Source organism: Globicephala melas, chromosome 17 (genome assembly GCF_963455315.2).
Source record: "Globicephala melas chromosome 17, mGloMel1.2, whole genome shotgun sequence".
NCBI lineage: Eukaryota > Metazoa > Chordata > Mammalia > Artiodactyla > Delphinidae > Globicephala > Globicephala melas.
In genome coordinates this window covers 72768065-72785297 of record NC_083330.1, presented here as the reverse complement: position 1 = coordinate 72785297, position 17233 = coordinate 72768065, and the positions used below count along the sequence as shown (strand labels likewise).

The window sequence follows — 17233 nt, the reverse complement described above, 5'->3', positions numbered from 1 at the left end:
AAACTGACCCCCACTTTTTTCCCTCAAATATTCTACGGTATATCCCAACATGATGTGATTTCCCCATAAAAAAGCTTCAGCCTGCATCTCCAACTAACAAGGACTTTTAAAAAACAGAGCTAACACATCACCATTAAAACAGCATTAAAAGTAGTTTCTTATTATCAGTTAGTATTAGTCCATTTAAAGTTTCCTCAGTTGACACAGACTTCCTTTTTACAGTTGGTTTGTTTGAATCGAGTTGTTATGTCACCTAAGTTTCTTGTGTTCTGCAGGACACCCCCAGCCCTACTTTTTTCCCCCATGACGTTAATTTGTTGGGGAAACTGAGTCTCTTTTCCTGAGTGGTTTCACATTCTGCCTTTGTCCTACTGTGGCCTCGTGATACTGTTTCTCCATCCCACACATTTTGTGTTAACAGAAATTTAGCTCTGAGACTCGCTTAGATTCTGGTTTGACTTTTTAGGCAAAAGTCCTATCACGTGACGCCACGAGGCACATGGTTAACTCGCCTCCTCAGAGCTGCTGGGGTTGAGCGGAGGTGCAGGTTCTGTCAGGAGGCTCACTGACGTCTAACTTGAACCACGGTTCTTTGGCTGCTTCTAGTTCTCATCCTGCTTTTCTTCTAGAGGTTTCCATGAGCACCATTTCCGAGGTTCTCGGGAGGAGGGTGCAGCTGAAAGGGCTCATTGGAAAGAGAGCCATGAAATGCCCGTATTGTGATTTCTATTTCATGAAGAATGGCTCAGACCTTCAGCGTCATATTTGGGCTCATGAAGGTGAGTATTCCTCCATCAAAATGGAGCCCCTTTGTGATTTTGTGTTTCCTTTGGGAATTCTTTAGGAGGAAGCTATATCTCCACATCCCCTGTGGTTAGAATTTCTTTAGTGTGCTGAGAAATGTGTCCGTCGGCCAGATTTAAAGCATTACTCAGCTGCAGTTGTGGTGCGCAGCGATGTGCATTCTTCACGGCTCTGGTTGGAGCTGTAGTTAAGCCAATCACCACAACTCCTGGGCGGAAAGCAAGCTTCAGGAGAGCAGCAACCGCGCTGGCTTGGTCACGGTGGTAACTCTGGTGGCCGCCCCCCGGGCGCTGGTGGTGGTAGGCGGGGGGTGGGGGGGCAGTTGCTGGTGTCTCGGGTGAAGGAAGGCCAGGAGGACGGCAGAGTCCTCTGATTCCGGCTGGGGAAGACTGGGTGGAGATGAAGCCGGGCGAGGAGGAAGGTAGGCCATGCCTTGGGGTGCTTGCCTGTGAAGGGAGATGTGGGCCGCGCTCTAGGACGCTGGGCAGTTGGAGGTCAGGGTGCTGTTAGGGACGGCGGGGCTGTGCCTCTGCCCCGGAAGAGGACGCTACTCTCCTGGTGATGAGGCTGGGAGGCCTGGGGCCAGGGAGGGCCCTTCCTGTGAGTTAGGAACCTGCGGTGCTGGTGGCAGGCAAGCAGGACGGCTCCACAGGGAGAAGGAATAAGTATTTTCTACGATCTGGGATCAAGCGAATGGTTCAGTAAAGAGAACAGTAGCTGATGGAGTAGGAACCTGGACACGGCAGGAGGAGCTGGGCTGCTTTTTCGTTGACCAGCACGCACGCGCCTCCGCTCTGTGCCGCTGGGCACACCCCACAGCCTCGTTAAAGCCTGGGCCTCCTCGACTGCAAGGTCGCAGGTAGTACAGACGAGGGGTGGCCGTGCTGGGTTCACTGAAACGTGCCTGTCATACCCCGTGTTCAGGTGCAGGCACAGCTCCCCTCCCCCATCAGCGTGTCGCACCAGGTGGTAAGGGCTCTTTGCCGGTCCATTCCCTCTGGACAGGGAAGGCCGGGCCAGGCCTTCGCGCCTTGAAATCAGCCCTCGGTGTTTACTACAGAGTAGGTCCTCGGTACATGTCTGTGGAACGAAGGAGGAGTAGCCAAAGGGTAAGACGCCCCTGCAGTCGAGCCATTAGCCCAACAGCGGCGACTAGCGTGGTAAAAAGCTCTGCTTATTTTGTGAACTGAGATACGCTCTCATGTGTGATCCTGCGCGCCTGATCCTGGTGGCTTTTGCCAAGGCCCTTGGTTAATTTCTGTCACTTTAACTCAACTCAGGTGAGTAAACGTCTGCTGCTCCAAATGCTCGAGTCTGTGCCCTCAGAGATTCCAGACTGTGGGGAGAGGAGGTGTAAGCTACCCACTGTAAAGTGCTGTGAGCAGTGCAGCAGTAGTGACAGGCGGGATTTGGGTGCGCTGAAGGGGAGGCAAGGAATTCTACTGCAGGCCCAGGAGGAAAGGGCTTCCTAGTTGGAAGACGTAGCACGGGTAGGAGTGTGGCCTGGGGAAGTGTGCGGCGTGTTTAGGGACCAGCATGCACTGCTTTATTCAAAATGGACAAGGAGACGTGTGTGTAGATATGTATACATATATGTTCCTTCTGATACACACACGTATACATGAATACACGTGTATATCTGTTTTTTCTCCTCCGGTAGGTGTGAAGCCCTTCAAATGTTCTTTGTGTGAGTATGCAACTCGTAGCAAGAGTAACCTCAAGGCTCATATGAACCGTCATAGCACTGAGAAGACCCACCTATGTGACATGTGTGGCAAGAAATTCAAGTCAAAAGGGACATTGAAAAGTCACAAGCTCCTTCACACTGCTGACGGTGAGTGAGTGACCCCACAGGGAGCTTTTCCTCCTAAAAGTGTGGTTGGAATCTTACATCCCGAGTCCAGCAGAAACCGTGGCTGCACCTCGAGCAGGAAGGAGCCTCTGTCTTTGGAACTTCCGTTGCGAAGGAGAGCAGAGTGAGCTCGCCTGCTTCCGTGCTCAGTGCTGGAGCCGTGCTGACCCCACCAGTGCTTGCTAAACACTCGCTCTGTGTGTGTGTGTGTGTGTGTGTGTGTGTGTGTGTGTGTGTGTGTGTGTGTGTGTGTGTACGTGCACGCGTGCACTTGTTGGGGGTGAATGTGGAGGGGGCGCTCCTTCAGGGAATAAGGTATCCTCAGGAGGCCTTGATCTGGAAGTTTCAGTCCTGTTCAGCCCTCCATCCCCGAGCCTGACGGTCCTGAGGGGTGGCCGTGACCACACCTGACTTGATGCTTCAAGGGCGTGCTCTTTATCATCCAAGCTACCTCAGGGTTCCCGTATTCAGTCCAAAATGAGACTCAGTCTAAAATACAAACAGCATTTGGGCAGGTTTGACCTTGATAAAGTACACCTCAGTGGATTTCAGGTTTCATTCATTCACCAAGAACCACTGACCCAGTTCTTCCTGTGTGCTGCCCTCTGCCTGGGGTACAGGGTCAATAAGGAACAGTTCCTGCCTTCAAGAAGTTTCTAGGCTATAGCAGGAGGAAGAGAAGCTTGTGGGCCATGGGGAAGGTGGGTGCTGTGACGTGAGGGGCCGGGAGCTCTGGGGAGGAGGGTGTGCGTCTCAGTGACCGGGAAGGTCGCCTTGAGAGGGGCCCGACAGAGAAAGAAAGGCTGAATCACAAAATTATTTTAGGAAGACAGGCAGCCAAACCATAAAAGACCTAATATAACATTTAAAATGTTCCTTTAGACCCCAGTTCTGGGAGGGTCTTGTCAATATCACATGTGATGAGATTAATAAACTATACCAATGAGTTGTTATTTTAGCACAATGATATACAAAAATTGGAGTCCACTATGAAAACTGAAGTGATTTCAACAGAGAGTTTTGATTTCAGAGCGTAGAGGATGATCCAGCCATTAGGTTCTACCTTTATTTTAAGATTGTTCCAGGGGATCTCGTCCTGTGCGCCGTCAGGGAGCTCGAGGGGCTCGGCCGAATGCTCGGCCTGGGATTCATCAGAATTGAGGACCAGGGCTTGCCTCAGGCTGAACCAAAGCCAGAGCCCTGCTGTTCAGACTTAAGCAGTGTGCTGAAAATTTAAAAATCCATAATCAAAGTAATTAAAGATACAATGACAGCAAAGCAGTCGTATCCTGAGTAATGAAAGCATTAAGTCCTGTAATCATTCGTGAATTCTTACACCTCTTCCAGCAATAAGCCTCACTGGTATTTCTTGACATGGTCGCACAATATTCGCTGAAATCCCTAATGATACAGCGCCAGTTATGAGAAGCGGCCGTCCCCAGAGCCAGGGAGGTGTGGCGTGTCCACTGGGCTGTGAGGGCAGGTCTGGAGGGCCGGGAAGGGCACTGTGGCCTCGTGCCCGGCTCCGAGGTCTGGGCTCGGTGCCGAAAGGCTCTGAGAAGATGGGGCACGTGTCTGATCAGGGATCATGGACAGGCCGTCCTGGGTCGTGCAGGGATGGGGTTGGTGTAAGTAGTGGTATCACAGCAGGCATCCCAGGGACACTCAGCCTGTCCCGCTTGTCACTTCACTTGCTTCCCTGAGCTCTTCAGCAGGAAGGGGAGTTCAGATGGACAAATATGTGTGTGGAGTCAAAGCAGTAACACGACCTTCCCAAAAGACTTTATGAAATATTTTCTTAACAAAGCAGGAAGTTTGCACTGTTACTCTTCATTTTCTTTCCTGACATTCTTGGGAGGATGAGGTATTTTGTAAAGTCGTGTCTTATTTTCAAGCACTCGCCAGTCTGTGAAGAAGGGCATCAGTTCTTGGGTGTGACCACCAGGAGGACAGTGGGACAGGGGCATCCTCGTGGGCCAGCTTCTTCCCTACTTGGGCCTCGGTCTTGTTATGCTGCAAAATAAGGACGTGAGCCCTTAACGTTTCTTGGTTCTCTTTAGCCTTGATGCTCTGTGATTCTAGGAGGCAAGTGTGATGGAGTGCTTCAGATGTGGGAATGTGCGGTGCAGTGTCATTTTCTCTGGTCTCACTTTGGGGTGACCACTTCTTCCCCAGGCCTGCTGGGACTCCTTTGTGTGTCTGTTTTGACACTTGCTGTGGTGTCATGCCTTCTCAAAGGCCAGCCTGGTGAGTGGAGTCCTGGGTTGTAGACCAGCTGTTCATCTCCATTGGTGATCTGTTCTGTAACTATAGGCTCTTCTTTTCCTTTTCAGTTTTAAAAAAGCTCTAAACACCTTTAGTTACATCTCTCACCCTTTTTTGGTAGTGCTCACGTTTTATTTTGCCGACTTCTGAAAGCTTTTTGTATCTCAGTGGTTTGCCATAGTGTGCAAGTATTTCCCTCCAACTTACCATTTGCTTCTATGTTTTTAGTGTATCTTTTTATATAGAGATGCGAAATAAATTAGCATATTTAAATTGGTCAGTCTCTTCCTTTATGTTTTTTCCTATTTCCATTTATTTCTCTATGTTAAAAGAAAGCTTCCCCATCTTAGGGGAAAATTCTTTTGTATTTTCTTCAAGTTTTATTTTGTGGGTTTATAACATGTATGAAATTTAATATTCTTGACATTTATTCTGGTACAAGGTCTGTCATAGGATTCTTTGTTTCTCAACAGCTATCAGTTGACTCAACATATTTATTGAGAAATCAGTCCTTTCCATTTTGTTTTGAAATGCCAGAATTTCTCAAGATGTTGGGTGTATTCTGGGATTTTGGTTTGTTTTGATGATCTTTGCTCTAGTACATTGTTTTGCAAGATACTCTTTTAAAAATTATAATATTATGCATACACATATTATTCCTTTTTCTTCTTTTTTTTTGTGGACATCTAGTTTTTCTCATTTAATTATTATTTCTTTGGGTAAACTGGACGGCTTCATGAGCTGTTTGACAACAGCAGAAACATGCTTTGAATTCCTCGGGGAAATGTGCTCATACTAGGGGCCTGGCTACCTTGATGAGGCTCCCAGCCTGTAACCATAGAGTTAGCTCTTTATTTAGAAGCAGGCATGGCTTTAAAGCCTGCCTGAACTTATTTGGTTTTCCGTGCAGTTGTGTCAGTAATAGTTCAGCAGGTTGCTCCTCAGAGGAGCTGCGTGAAGTAGGCAGAGCTGGGGAGGCTTGAGTCTCGCCTGCCACTGCCTGGTGGGGTGGCCTCGGCTCAGTGACTCCTCTGAGCCTCAGTCTCCTCCTCAGTGAAGTGGGGATAATTACACCCCCCTCGCCTAGTGGCTGCAAGGTTGGAAGGGCAGGCGCCGCGCCCCCCTCGTCTGGGCTTCTTCCCATGCTTCTGGCCGCCCCTCAGTCTCCTTTCCTGGTGCCGCCTCAGCTCTGACCTCTACGTCTTGCCAGGCCGCAGGGCTCCATGCGAGAACCCTTCCCTCTGCACCCTCACCCTAGGTGATCCTCTCTGCCTCATGGCTTTACACACCATTTACGTGAAGGCTTCCAAACTTCCATTTCCAGCCCCGTCCTCGCCCCCAGCCTTCAGCTCTGCATCTGCCGCTGCCCACTCAGCATCTGTGCCTGTGTCTGAAAGGCCCCTCAGACTTAGCACGTGCGTCTCCTGTGGTCTAGGGGCCACCAAACTCTCTAAAGACACAGTACATTTTTTAGGTTTTGAGAGCCACCTAGGGCTTCCGCTGCATATTCTTCTTTGTTTTAGTTAGTTTGTTTGTTTTCACAAACCTTGAAACATGTCAAAGCCATTCTTAACCCCCAGCTGTTACAAAACAGGAAGCAGGCTGCATTCGGCCCGTGGGCCGCAGTTTGCCGACCCCTGCTCTACGCCATCTCAGTAAATGCAGCTCCTTTTCAGGCGCTCGGGTCAGAAACTTCGAGTCACTCACTCCTGACTGTCTTGCTCACACCCTGCAGATGGTCCTCCAGCAAATCCTGTGTGTTCTTGCCTCGACGTGATCCAGAATTCTGCCACTTCTGGGTGTCCTCACGGCTTGGCCACCGTCCCCTCTTGCCTCTGTTCTTGCAGTAGCATCCCAACTGCTTTTCCTGCTTCGGCCCTGTCCCCACAGTCAGTTCTGTTGCACGCGCCTCAGAGTAACTGCCAAAATCCTAACCGTGATCTCTCTGACCCCCTCACCCCGCCCCCATCTCTGGCCTCATCTGCGCTGCCCTCTCCAGACGGATCCGTCTCCTCCCTGCTCTGCAGGTCTGCCAGGTACATGCCCACCTCAGGGTACTTGTCCTCCCCCTGCCTGGTGTGTTCTCCCCGCCAGATGCCTGAATGGATACTTCGTTCATGGCCTTCAGGTCCCACTCGAGAGTCCTTCTCTCAGGAAGGCCTTCCCTTGGCTACACTGTGTGTTTATTTATTTATTTTTTATTATTTTTTATTTTTTTACATCTTTATTGGAGTATAATTGCTTTACAATGGTGTGTTAGTTTCTGCTTTATAACAAAGTGAATCAGTTATACATATACGTATGTTCTCGTATCTCTTCCCTCTACACTGTGTGTTTAAAATCTCAGCATTCCACCAGATCATCCCAAATCCCCTCGTGTTTATGTTTTTCTTTTGGCTTATCTTTCTCTAGTGTACTGTATAGTTTTCTTGTTTGTCTTTCTTTTGTCTCTACCACTGGAACTCTCCCACTAACTTCATACTTTCTTCCATGTTTCTTACTGTTTCTTCTTAGAGCTATCTTTCTCTAATGTGCAATATATATATATTTTTTCATGATTTTCTGTGTCTTCCACTAGACTGTAAGCTCCTCAAGCAGGGAGTTTTGACTTACGCTATTGGTTTTGTTTTGTATCCCCAGCACCTAACAGTGCCTGACTTGCAGTAGGTGCTCCATGAAGTTTTGCTGATTGATGAGTGAAGGAACATGCAAAGTGCCTTACATAGAGTGGGTGGAACGTAGGAGCGCTCAGGAAGTGCTCTTTTCTGCGTCTCATCCCCCAGAGGGTTCTAGCAAATCAAATGCTTGTGAGTTAGAGATCTCAGAATACGGTAGAGGAACTCACTGTTAAATGAATCTTCCTGGGTATCTTTCAATGAAGTAGAAAGGAATTGAGTAATTACCCTCTCCTTTACCTGATTGCGAATCTCATTTTTCACTTGTATTGGCTTCTTTAAAGTGATCTATTCCTGTTTATTCATTCCTGTTTCCCAGAGGAGCTCATTACTGTGCCTCAGAAGATATAGGCCAGAACGGGTGAAGGTTTCTGCTAGAAAGGTTTGCCAGTTGATAATGTACGAAGAGAGGTACTGATCTATAAAGGGCCCGATTAAACCCTTTGCATGTATGCCAGCGGGTGCAAGAATTTAACGCAGAAATCACGCTGGTAACACATCTCCCCGCTTTGGACTTGAGAGGGTCTAGACACGTGGTGTGTGGTCTACAGTTTTATACGTGATTCTGCCCACCCAGAGCAGATGAGGGAGGTTAAATGGTGCAGTGCCTTTAGGTTACCTAATCAAACAAGAATTCTCTAATCATGAAATAAAAAGCTCTTTGAAGTTCAGTGCTAATTCCTTTGGGTCCCCTCCTTCTCCCAATCCAACCTGCCCTCATACACTGGAGATAAGAAGTTTTCTGGTAAAATTTACAAAGAGGAATTATCCAAGCTTCAAGCACTCTTGTGTGTGTAATAACTGGACAAGTGGAGAGCTGAATGTGGAAATTAGGTCTGAGTGGAGGAAGTACCACTTTTTCCCTTGCTGCTTCGATTTATAATAAGAGATCCCATGGCTACACATTGAAATATTCTAGGAGATGTAAGTATGGAGTTTCCTCTGAAAAACACAGTCACTCTAGCATAGAGTAGCTGCACTCATCCGTAGTCTTTTTACTTCTATAAACATACACTCTAGAACCAAGAAGTTAAAAGAAAATGGGACCTGAGCAGCCAGATGGTTGATCTTACCAGGTTCATTTACTAGGCTTCAGTGAGACTGGTCTCATCCCTCTTAGCCTTCCTCCAACTTACTCCTGGAGAAAAGGTCGAGGGTCAGGGGTGGGAGAGGGGCAACAGCAGTGAACACAGTAGGTTTCCGTGGCTTATCTTCACGGGCTGGTGTCTGGCTGATGGGCAGGAGAGGGGAGGGCTGACTTTAGGACCCAGGAGTCCCAGTTTCTGTGTGCACCCTGTCTGGGGCCACCTGAAGCTCTTCTTCTGAGGTTTTTATAAACTGTAAGAATATATTAACGCATATATGTGGAATCTAGAAAAATGGTACAGATGAACCTATTTGCAGGGCAGGAATAAAGAGGCAGATGTAGAAAACAGACATGTGGACACAGTGGGGGAAGAGGAGGGTGGGACGAATTGGGAGATTAGGATTGACATAAATACACCACCATGTGTATAACAGATAGCTAGTGGGAACCTGCTGTATAGCACAGGGAGCTCAGCTCGGTGCTCTGTGATGATCTAGGTGGGTGGGATGGGGGAGGGGTGGGAGGGAGGTCCAAGAGGGAGGGGATATATATATACACATAGAGCTGATTCACTTCGTTGCACAGCAGAAACTAACACAACATTGTAAAGCAAAAATACTCCAATTAAAAAAAAGAATAACTGAGCTCATACTAGAAAATGAAGTGTACAGCTTACTGAACAGTTAGCTTAGACTAATACACAGATTAACTGTGGAATAAGGCTTGGTTACCTACAACCTCACCTGGGTAGAGGGGTCTCGGCTGCACATACCTGGCACAGAGACTCTAATTTAATCCTTTCTGGTGCCTTGCTCTTTCCTGGTCTTTTATCGAGCTCTGCCTTCTGTTTCTTTCTCTGTCTAATGCTGATCCATTCCTCCTTGTATCAAAACTGATGTACTAATTACAGAGAATCATCCGTCCCTAAGCTGCTTCAAGTTCAGCCGTTAAAGTACAGAGACTTCTTAAACTGCCTGTTTACCGCTGCAGCTACTTCTGTTCTGAGTTGCCGTCGCACAAATGACTGCAGATGCCGGAACTGCAAAGATGTATGTGTGCTTTGCAGAACACCTGCTGCCAGATGCCTGTTATGCTTCCTGCAGGGTGCTCTGGTCTCTTTAGGCGGCAGACCCGTGTGTACCAGGCTATGTAGAGAGGCAGTACGGCAGAGTGAGTAAAACCTTGTGCCCACAGGGGCAGTCCCAGGTCGGAACCACTTCCTGTCCGAATGACCTTGAACAGGTGCTCTAGCATCCCTGTTTGTAACATGGGGGTGATGAAGTTTCCTGTGGCTGCTGTGACAAGCTACCACAAGTTTAGTGGCTTAAAACAACACAGATTTATTATGTGACAGCTCTGGAGGTCAGACGTCTAAAATCAAGCTGTCAGCAGGGCTGCATTTCTCCTGGAGGCCCCAGGGGAGAATCTGTTTCTGTAACCTCTCTGCCTTCTAGAGGCTGCCTGTATCCTTTGGCTTACGAGCACGCCCTTCATCTCAAAGCCAGCACCATAGTTCTCACCCCCCCTCTCCCTCTGTTGTTTTCATCACATCTCCTCTCGGAGTCTGAACCCCCTGCCTCTCTCTTATAAGGACCCTTGCGATTTCATTGGGCCCACCTGGATAATCCAGGCTCATCTCCTATCTCAAGATCTTTAACTTGAGCACATCTGCAAAATCCCTTTTACATATGACGTAATGTTTATAGGTCCTGGGGTTTAAGACCTGGGTATTTTGGGGGGAGGGCATTATCAGCTTACCGCAGTGGGGTTCTGGGGAGGTTTATTGGGTTCACACTGAGTGTGGGTTAATTCTAAGAGGTGTACGTATACCTGCTCCGTTAGGGATCAGTATTCTCATGTTCCCAGCCACTCTCGACACAGTGTACAAATGAATATTTGTGGTGATTAATCTACATCGTCTGTGTCATTTAGGAAAGATCAAATTACTCTTCTCTCAAATATCCCTTCTTTAGGAAGGCACAGTGCAAGAGTTAATATTTAAAGAGTATCAGTGTTGCAAAGGGTAAAGGCAGTTTTCTGAAAAATTTGCTTATGCAAAATACCACCTTTTTCAGTAAGACTGAATAAACAGTCATAAGAAGGCATTTTCACTTTTATGCCTCCAGATATTACGAGTAATAGTTCATATTTATGCAGATTTCTTTCTTTAAATATTTTAGCGTTCCTTCAAGTTTGAGGTACACATGAAGTTTGATTTGGCAGGAGTTATTTAATTTAGCAGATATTCCAAACATGTTGCCTTAAAACAGAAGTTTTCCATCACTGTCTTTCTTTGGTTTCTGATGGAATCCAAATGCCAGAAGACAAGGGGACAGTTTTATTTTCTTCTGATGGTTTAAGATTTTTCTGCCATTCCATTGGGCCCTGGTTTTATATAGAGCTCTATTTAAAGAAACTAAGCAGCTGGAACCATCCTCGGGGACACTCATCGAGCAGATGAGGGTGCAGCAGGAAACAAAGGAAGCCAGCAGGTGGTGTATGTTACCCTTTTTTTAAAGTTTTTTTGCAGTTTTATTGAAATACAGCTCATATATAATGTATCAGCTTAAGGTGTACAACATAATGATTTGATATATGTATATATTGTGAAGTGACTCTACCACAATAAGTTTAGTTAACATCCATCACCTAGTTAAAATTTCTTTCTTGTGATGATTAAGTATTTTTTAATTTTATTGAATATATTTGACATACAACATTAGGTAAATGTAAGGTGTATAACATGTTGCTTTGATGCATTTATATATTGTATCAATAACATGATTGCCATTGCAGTGATATCTATCTCATTACATAGCTGTAGTATAGTATTGTTGGCTATATTCATTATACTGTGTGTTAGATCACTATGGTGGTACTTCCCTGGTGGTCCAGCAGTTAAGACTCTGTGCTTCCACTGCAGGGGGCGTGGGTTCGATCCCTGGCCAGGGAACTAAGATCCCACATGCTGTGTAGTGCAGCCAAAAAGTAAAAAAAGCATCACTATGGCATATGTACTACTTGTTGCAAGTTTGTACCCTTAAATAACATCAGTTTTTATCCCTCCCTCCTTCTCTCCCTCATCCCCATTAACCAGTATTTTACTCTTTGCTTTTGATTTTTTAGATTCCACGTATAAGTGATATCATACAGTACTTGTTTTTCTCTGTCTGACTTATCTCACTTAGCATCATGTGCTCAAGGTCCATCCATATTGTTGGAAATGGAGGATATTGTCCTTTCTCACGGCCAAATAATATTCCAGTGTGTGTGTGTGTGTGTGTGTGTGCGCGCGCGCACACCACATGTTTTTTATCCATTCATCTGTTGATGGGCATTTAAGTTGTTTCCGTATCTTGCCTATTGTGAATAATGCTTCAGTAAATGTGGGAATGCATATATCTCATTGAAATCCCATTTTCATTTCCTTTGGGTATATACTAGTAGTGGAATTGCTGGATCATACGGTAGGTCAGTTTCTAATTTTCTGAGAAACCCCGTATTATTTTCCATTGTGGTTGGACCAGTTTAGATTCCCGACAACAGTGTATGTGTTCCCTTTTCACCACATCCTCGCCAAGGTGCTGTGCATTTTCTAAGTGCTGGTCACGAGGCTGGGGGCTTTGTATATCCTGGAGTGAGCACCCCACGCGGCTGCCAGCAGGCGAGGACGTCTAGTTTTAGGAGCGGAGCGCATCTCCTCTACTCAGGAGGATCTCCTGCTTGAGCACAGGGGCCTCAGCCAGGCAGGGGCTCCACTGCCCCCTCCGCAGCCCCGTGCTCTTGCACAGTCACCTTTCCTTCCAGAGCAGAAGGAAATTTAGTAGGAAGGGCAGTCCTAACCCTCCCAGGGTTGGGGGCACCTCTCGATGTCTAACCCAAGGCAGTATAACAGGGACTTCTGTTCCTTTTCTCCCCCATCCCACCTCCAAATCCTGTCCCCTCTACCTGGCAGGACAAGCTGAGTAGATTTCTGCCTAAGACCTGAGTCAAGGGCTGAGCTCAGGATTGCCTGCCTCCAGACCCTGGGCTTTTTCTGGTGGTACCTGATTTAGCCAGCATCCCACTGCCAGGCGCAGCCAGTGTCCACAGGTCAGAGATCAGCTTTGTTCCGTCAGCCAGTTGGCCATGAAGCACTGGCTGAAGAGCTCAAGTTAGAGAAACAGAATCCTCCCAGAGGAAACTTGAAAACGGAGATTCTGCAAAGATGGTACCTCACCTATTGAGGGATGAACAGAAGTAGTGGAGGTGACATTTATACCCCCCCCCCCCCCGATCTCCCATCTTTGAACGGGAGTTGCACCATCACACATTTTGAGGAAAATAGGAGCTGCTGGTGGAACATCGTGTTTCCAGAACGGGCAACAATATCCACAGTGGAAATCTCCAGCAAACCCAGCACTCGGAAGGATGCCTGACGGGAAAGCACAGGTGCAGAGACTGCCGATCGTGTCTCTTTTCTTACCACCTGCAGCAGCAGCCAGGGTCATTCACACACTGCCATGCAGTCCTCAGACTTTATCCTTGAACTACCCGTCACATCTTTTCTTTCCTTAACTAATTTGGTGCCAGTTCCTGAGCCCCTTCTGGGGAAGGTAGCCTGACTGTTTCGTTCTTGTACTGTTGTTGTTTTCACGTTTTTAAAGTTAAAGTATCACACACATACAAAAAATGCATAATTGGTAAGTGTTCCACTCAGTGGATTATCACAAAGGAAGCACAGCGTGTAACCACATCCTAGGATGAGACACGAACATTGCCAGCCCCTCAGGAGCCCTCCTCACCCATCCCCCCAGCTGTTCCCCTTCACTACTCCTCAAGGTAGCTACTACCCAGACTTCTAACACCGGAAGGTGATCTGTCCTGTCTTTGAACTTCGTATAAACTGATTCATATAAACGTGCTCTTCTGTGTCTGGCTTTTTCCTTTGCACGTTAAATTTGTAAGGTTCATCTGGGTTGTTGTGATTTTGACGTTTAACCTCTGGGCCTCTGGATCAAATAAAAATTTCATAAGTAACTGAGATTCTAAATTCTGTAGTTTGTAACGGGGAAGACTTTGTACCTTCAATTAGCTTTTCTCATTGTGCCGGTGTTTTTGCAGTAAGCTTGGAGGGCTTCCCTCAAAAGAGTGTTTCTCCAGAGGGTGGCGTGGCTCTGCTTTCTTTTGTTCTCCTTACTGACGAGGATTGGCTCAGAATGACTTCTGACTGTTTAGAAAGGTTCAGTCCTAACTCAGAAGACAAGAAATGACCACCCTGAGATGATTCACAAAATTAGGCCACTGTCTTTTCTGTGCAAAGAGGAGGGGCAGAGATGCCTCAGTCAGTGTACAGCTAGTCAAGGCTGGCCGGTGTTTTAAAGACAGTGCACTCTTTTGAGCTTCAAGTTTGGGAACCACTGATATCACTTTATTGTTCCACATTGAAAGACCCGTCTTCTGGACTATGGGCAATAGCAAATGGGATCCAACATCCCAGCCTTTCAAAGATGGGTGCTAATTTACCAGAAATGCTTTTCTGTTACACAGAAAACATTAAAACCACAGTCACAAAAATCTAACCCCTTCCTACAAGTATGCCCACAATTCTATCACACAACAAATGAATTATTCTTTAAAAAATTTTTTTCAACCTTTATTCCTGTTCAGATGGAATGATTACATAGTTGTGATTAAAGGATAAATATCATTCTTTTAGCTTTAAAATTACTATTAGTTTTTGTTGCTGTGGAGTCCATGAATAATACATTTAAGAGGTGCATAATGTTCCATTAAGGTGGTGATCCATGAGTTACGTAACCATTCTCTTATTTTGGGGCAATGTATTGTTTTCTTTTTTCCTCCCGTTATTACAGCTTATGTTGCAGGGAATGCTTTCTTGCATTAATTAATTAATGCAAGAATTAATTCCTTAGGACATATTTCCAGGAGCAGGGTGGCTCTTTCGTTTTGGTGGTTTGAATCACGCATTGCACGGCCAGCTTACTTTTCAAAAAAATTGTACCAGAAACATGACAGTGTTCTCACTGAACTCTTTCATTTTTGCATGAAGTTCAGTTTCTTAGTTTAATGGATATCAGTCCTTACCATTTTATTATACTTTTTAGGGATTTGATAATCATGAAATCGATCAGGTGAATTAGAGGATTAGCTGGATTACAGGAGTAACGTGCATGAGGAATTTGTAACATTGACGGGTTCATAGCGCTGTGTGCAAGTGTTTGCTGTCATTGGACTTCTTTTGATTAATTAAGTCGGATTTAATCCTCTCTTGAGTGCATTGTTTGTTCGTGTCCTTTTTTATGTCTTTGCCTTGAGGGGTCTTGGCGTTTTATATTCATGCACCCACTGATTCATTCAACAGCTGTATTTGCTGGGACTCTTGCTTGCCATTGTCAGAAACTCATTTGAGGTCACTGAAACAGAAAAGGGACGTTTATTATATCCTACAGAGACAGCGATCCTTGCGTTTTCCGTTGCTTCTTCACAGGACTGTCCTCACCTCCTCTAACTGTGGCTGGACCCCGTCGACCTCTCACCTTCACTTGACCACAGAGGCCTTCCCTGCTGCCTCAGCCCCGTGGCCACACCCTGTCCCGGCCTCCTCACCCTCCACGGCCCCGTCCGTTTCCCCCATAGCCCATTGTGATTTGTAGTGATTTATTTGCTTCTTGTCCTTATAGGCTGTGAGCTCCATGAGGGCAAGGGCTCCGCTGTCTGCCCGCTGCTGTGCTCAGGGATCCGGCCTGGTCCCCGCACACAGTGGCCCCTCAGGGAGTGCTTGCTGAGTGGATGTCTTCGTCACTCACCTTTGCTCATCTCTGCCTCCTTGTTCTGACGTTCTGTCTCCGTCTCCCTTTGCAGACTGGTTTGTGTTCTTATTTCATCCACAGATTGAAAATATAATGACCAATAGCTTCTGAGTTACATGCTTCAGATCCCGACAGTTCAGATTCCTGGCTCAGCTTGGGTCACTGGTCCACAGCGGTCCCATCACCTGTGGCTGGGAGGGCAGGGATGGTGGGCAGGGCCGTATACAAGGCTCTGGTGGTGCCCTGTGTGATGGTGGTGGCTGTGGGGAGGGAGAGGGCACAGGCTGAGCAGACATCCTGCTGGGACGGCCCCGTGAGTTGCTGCTAGCCTCATAGCTGGCATGCTCTCGCTGCCGGGCACAAGGATGTGGAATGAGAAGTCTACTGTCCCTGTCCCCAAAGTACCTGCAGCCCACCGAGGGTGCCAGGTGGACCAACCAGCGATGAATTGGTGAGCCACTTGGAATTAGGCACTTCGGATACAGCAGCGGGTAGTACGAACAACAACCAAAGCAGAAACGAAACACCCCACTGTCATGAAGCTGAACGAGAAACAAGATAAATCAATAAAATAGGGGGTATATTACAGTTGAGATATGAAGAAATATCTTAAATATTGAGAAAATTGAGATATGAAAATATGAATGTGAAACGGTTCAGTTTCAATATGAAAATGTTACAAGATGAGGGATGTCACAAATGAATCAGTAAAGGAAGATGGGGATGGTCATGGAAGAGAAACCAGCCAGCAGAGCATGGAAGGAAGGGCACCCCAGGCCCCAGAGCAGCAAGTGCAAAGGCCCAGAGGTGGCGTGAGTGTGCTCTGTCCCTGGGGTGGAGAGAGGGGGGCGAGGGTCACGGCTGAGCGCAGGAGGTAACGGGGAGGGTCCCATCAGCCATTGCCAGGTGGTCACGGCTTGCTGTGGGTGGAGACAAGGCCAGAGCAGTTGCTGGGGGCAGGGTGCGGAAAGCCTTCTGTGAACTCTTTGATATTATGTTACTTACATGTTATCATTTTCCTTTCTCTGTTTGTATTCTTTCTATTTTAAGGAACATTATCTCAGGCTGGCTTAACTGGACCTATCCTTGGATTGTCCCCGAGAGTGTCAGGGAGGTCAAAACACTGGGATTTGAGGGGTGCTGCCCCAGTGGCCGTGGCAGAGCAGGGTCCGCTGCTGGGTCACCTGCACACACCCTCAGCCTCTTCTCTCAGGGGACCGCTTTTCGGGTGCTTGCCGCCCAGAGTCTGAGCCCATCCTGGCAGCAGGCAGAGGTTGCCTCCCCATTTTTCTAGTGGGGACACACTGAGCAGCAGGGAGGAATGAACCCCGGGCCTCACAGGTGAGCTGGCCGGGGCTGCAGGAGAGCACCCCTCCGCTGCCACACTGGTGCTTCCCGGGGCCGCCACCCTGCGGGACCAGGCTTTATGCGTGTGGTTCATATGTGCCCCTTTTGCTGTTGGAAATTCTTTGTTCCCTTTGGGGGAATCATGCCATGTCCTTCTTAGCCAAGAGGATTCTTACGGAGCCAAATCAGAGCTTTGGGGTCCAAATCCAGGCTCTGCCACCGACTGCTTCACAACCTGGCAAGTTGCTCAGCTTCGTGTTCCTAGTCCCTCATCCATAAGAGGGGTGCCCTGCCTTGCCTCCCCAGGTTCTGGGCAGCGCGAGGAGATCAGACACGCCATGTCCTGGCACAGCTGCTGATGGCCAGCAGCTCGCTACGTAGAGCTAGCCGG

The 17233-nt window shown here is 47.4% G+C and overlaps 1 protein-coding gene across 2 annotated transcripts in view; it reads left to right on the top strand.

Moving 5' to 3' along the window:
• ZFAT (zinc finger and AT-hook domain containing) overlaps positions 1–17233 on the top strand; it is a 185525-nt gene that overhangs the window by 86660 nt on the left and 81632 nt on the right. For both annotated transcript variants that reach the window (XM_030875874.2, XM_060286942.1), the window contains exons 9-10: positions 630–779; positions 2465–2638. In XM_030875874.2, coding sequence (XP_030731734.1) covers positions 630–779; positions 2465–2638 — 324 coding nt within the window. The remainder of the gene's footprint in view (positions 1–629; positions 780–2464; positions 2639–17233) is intronic.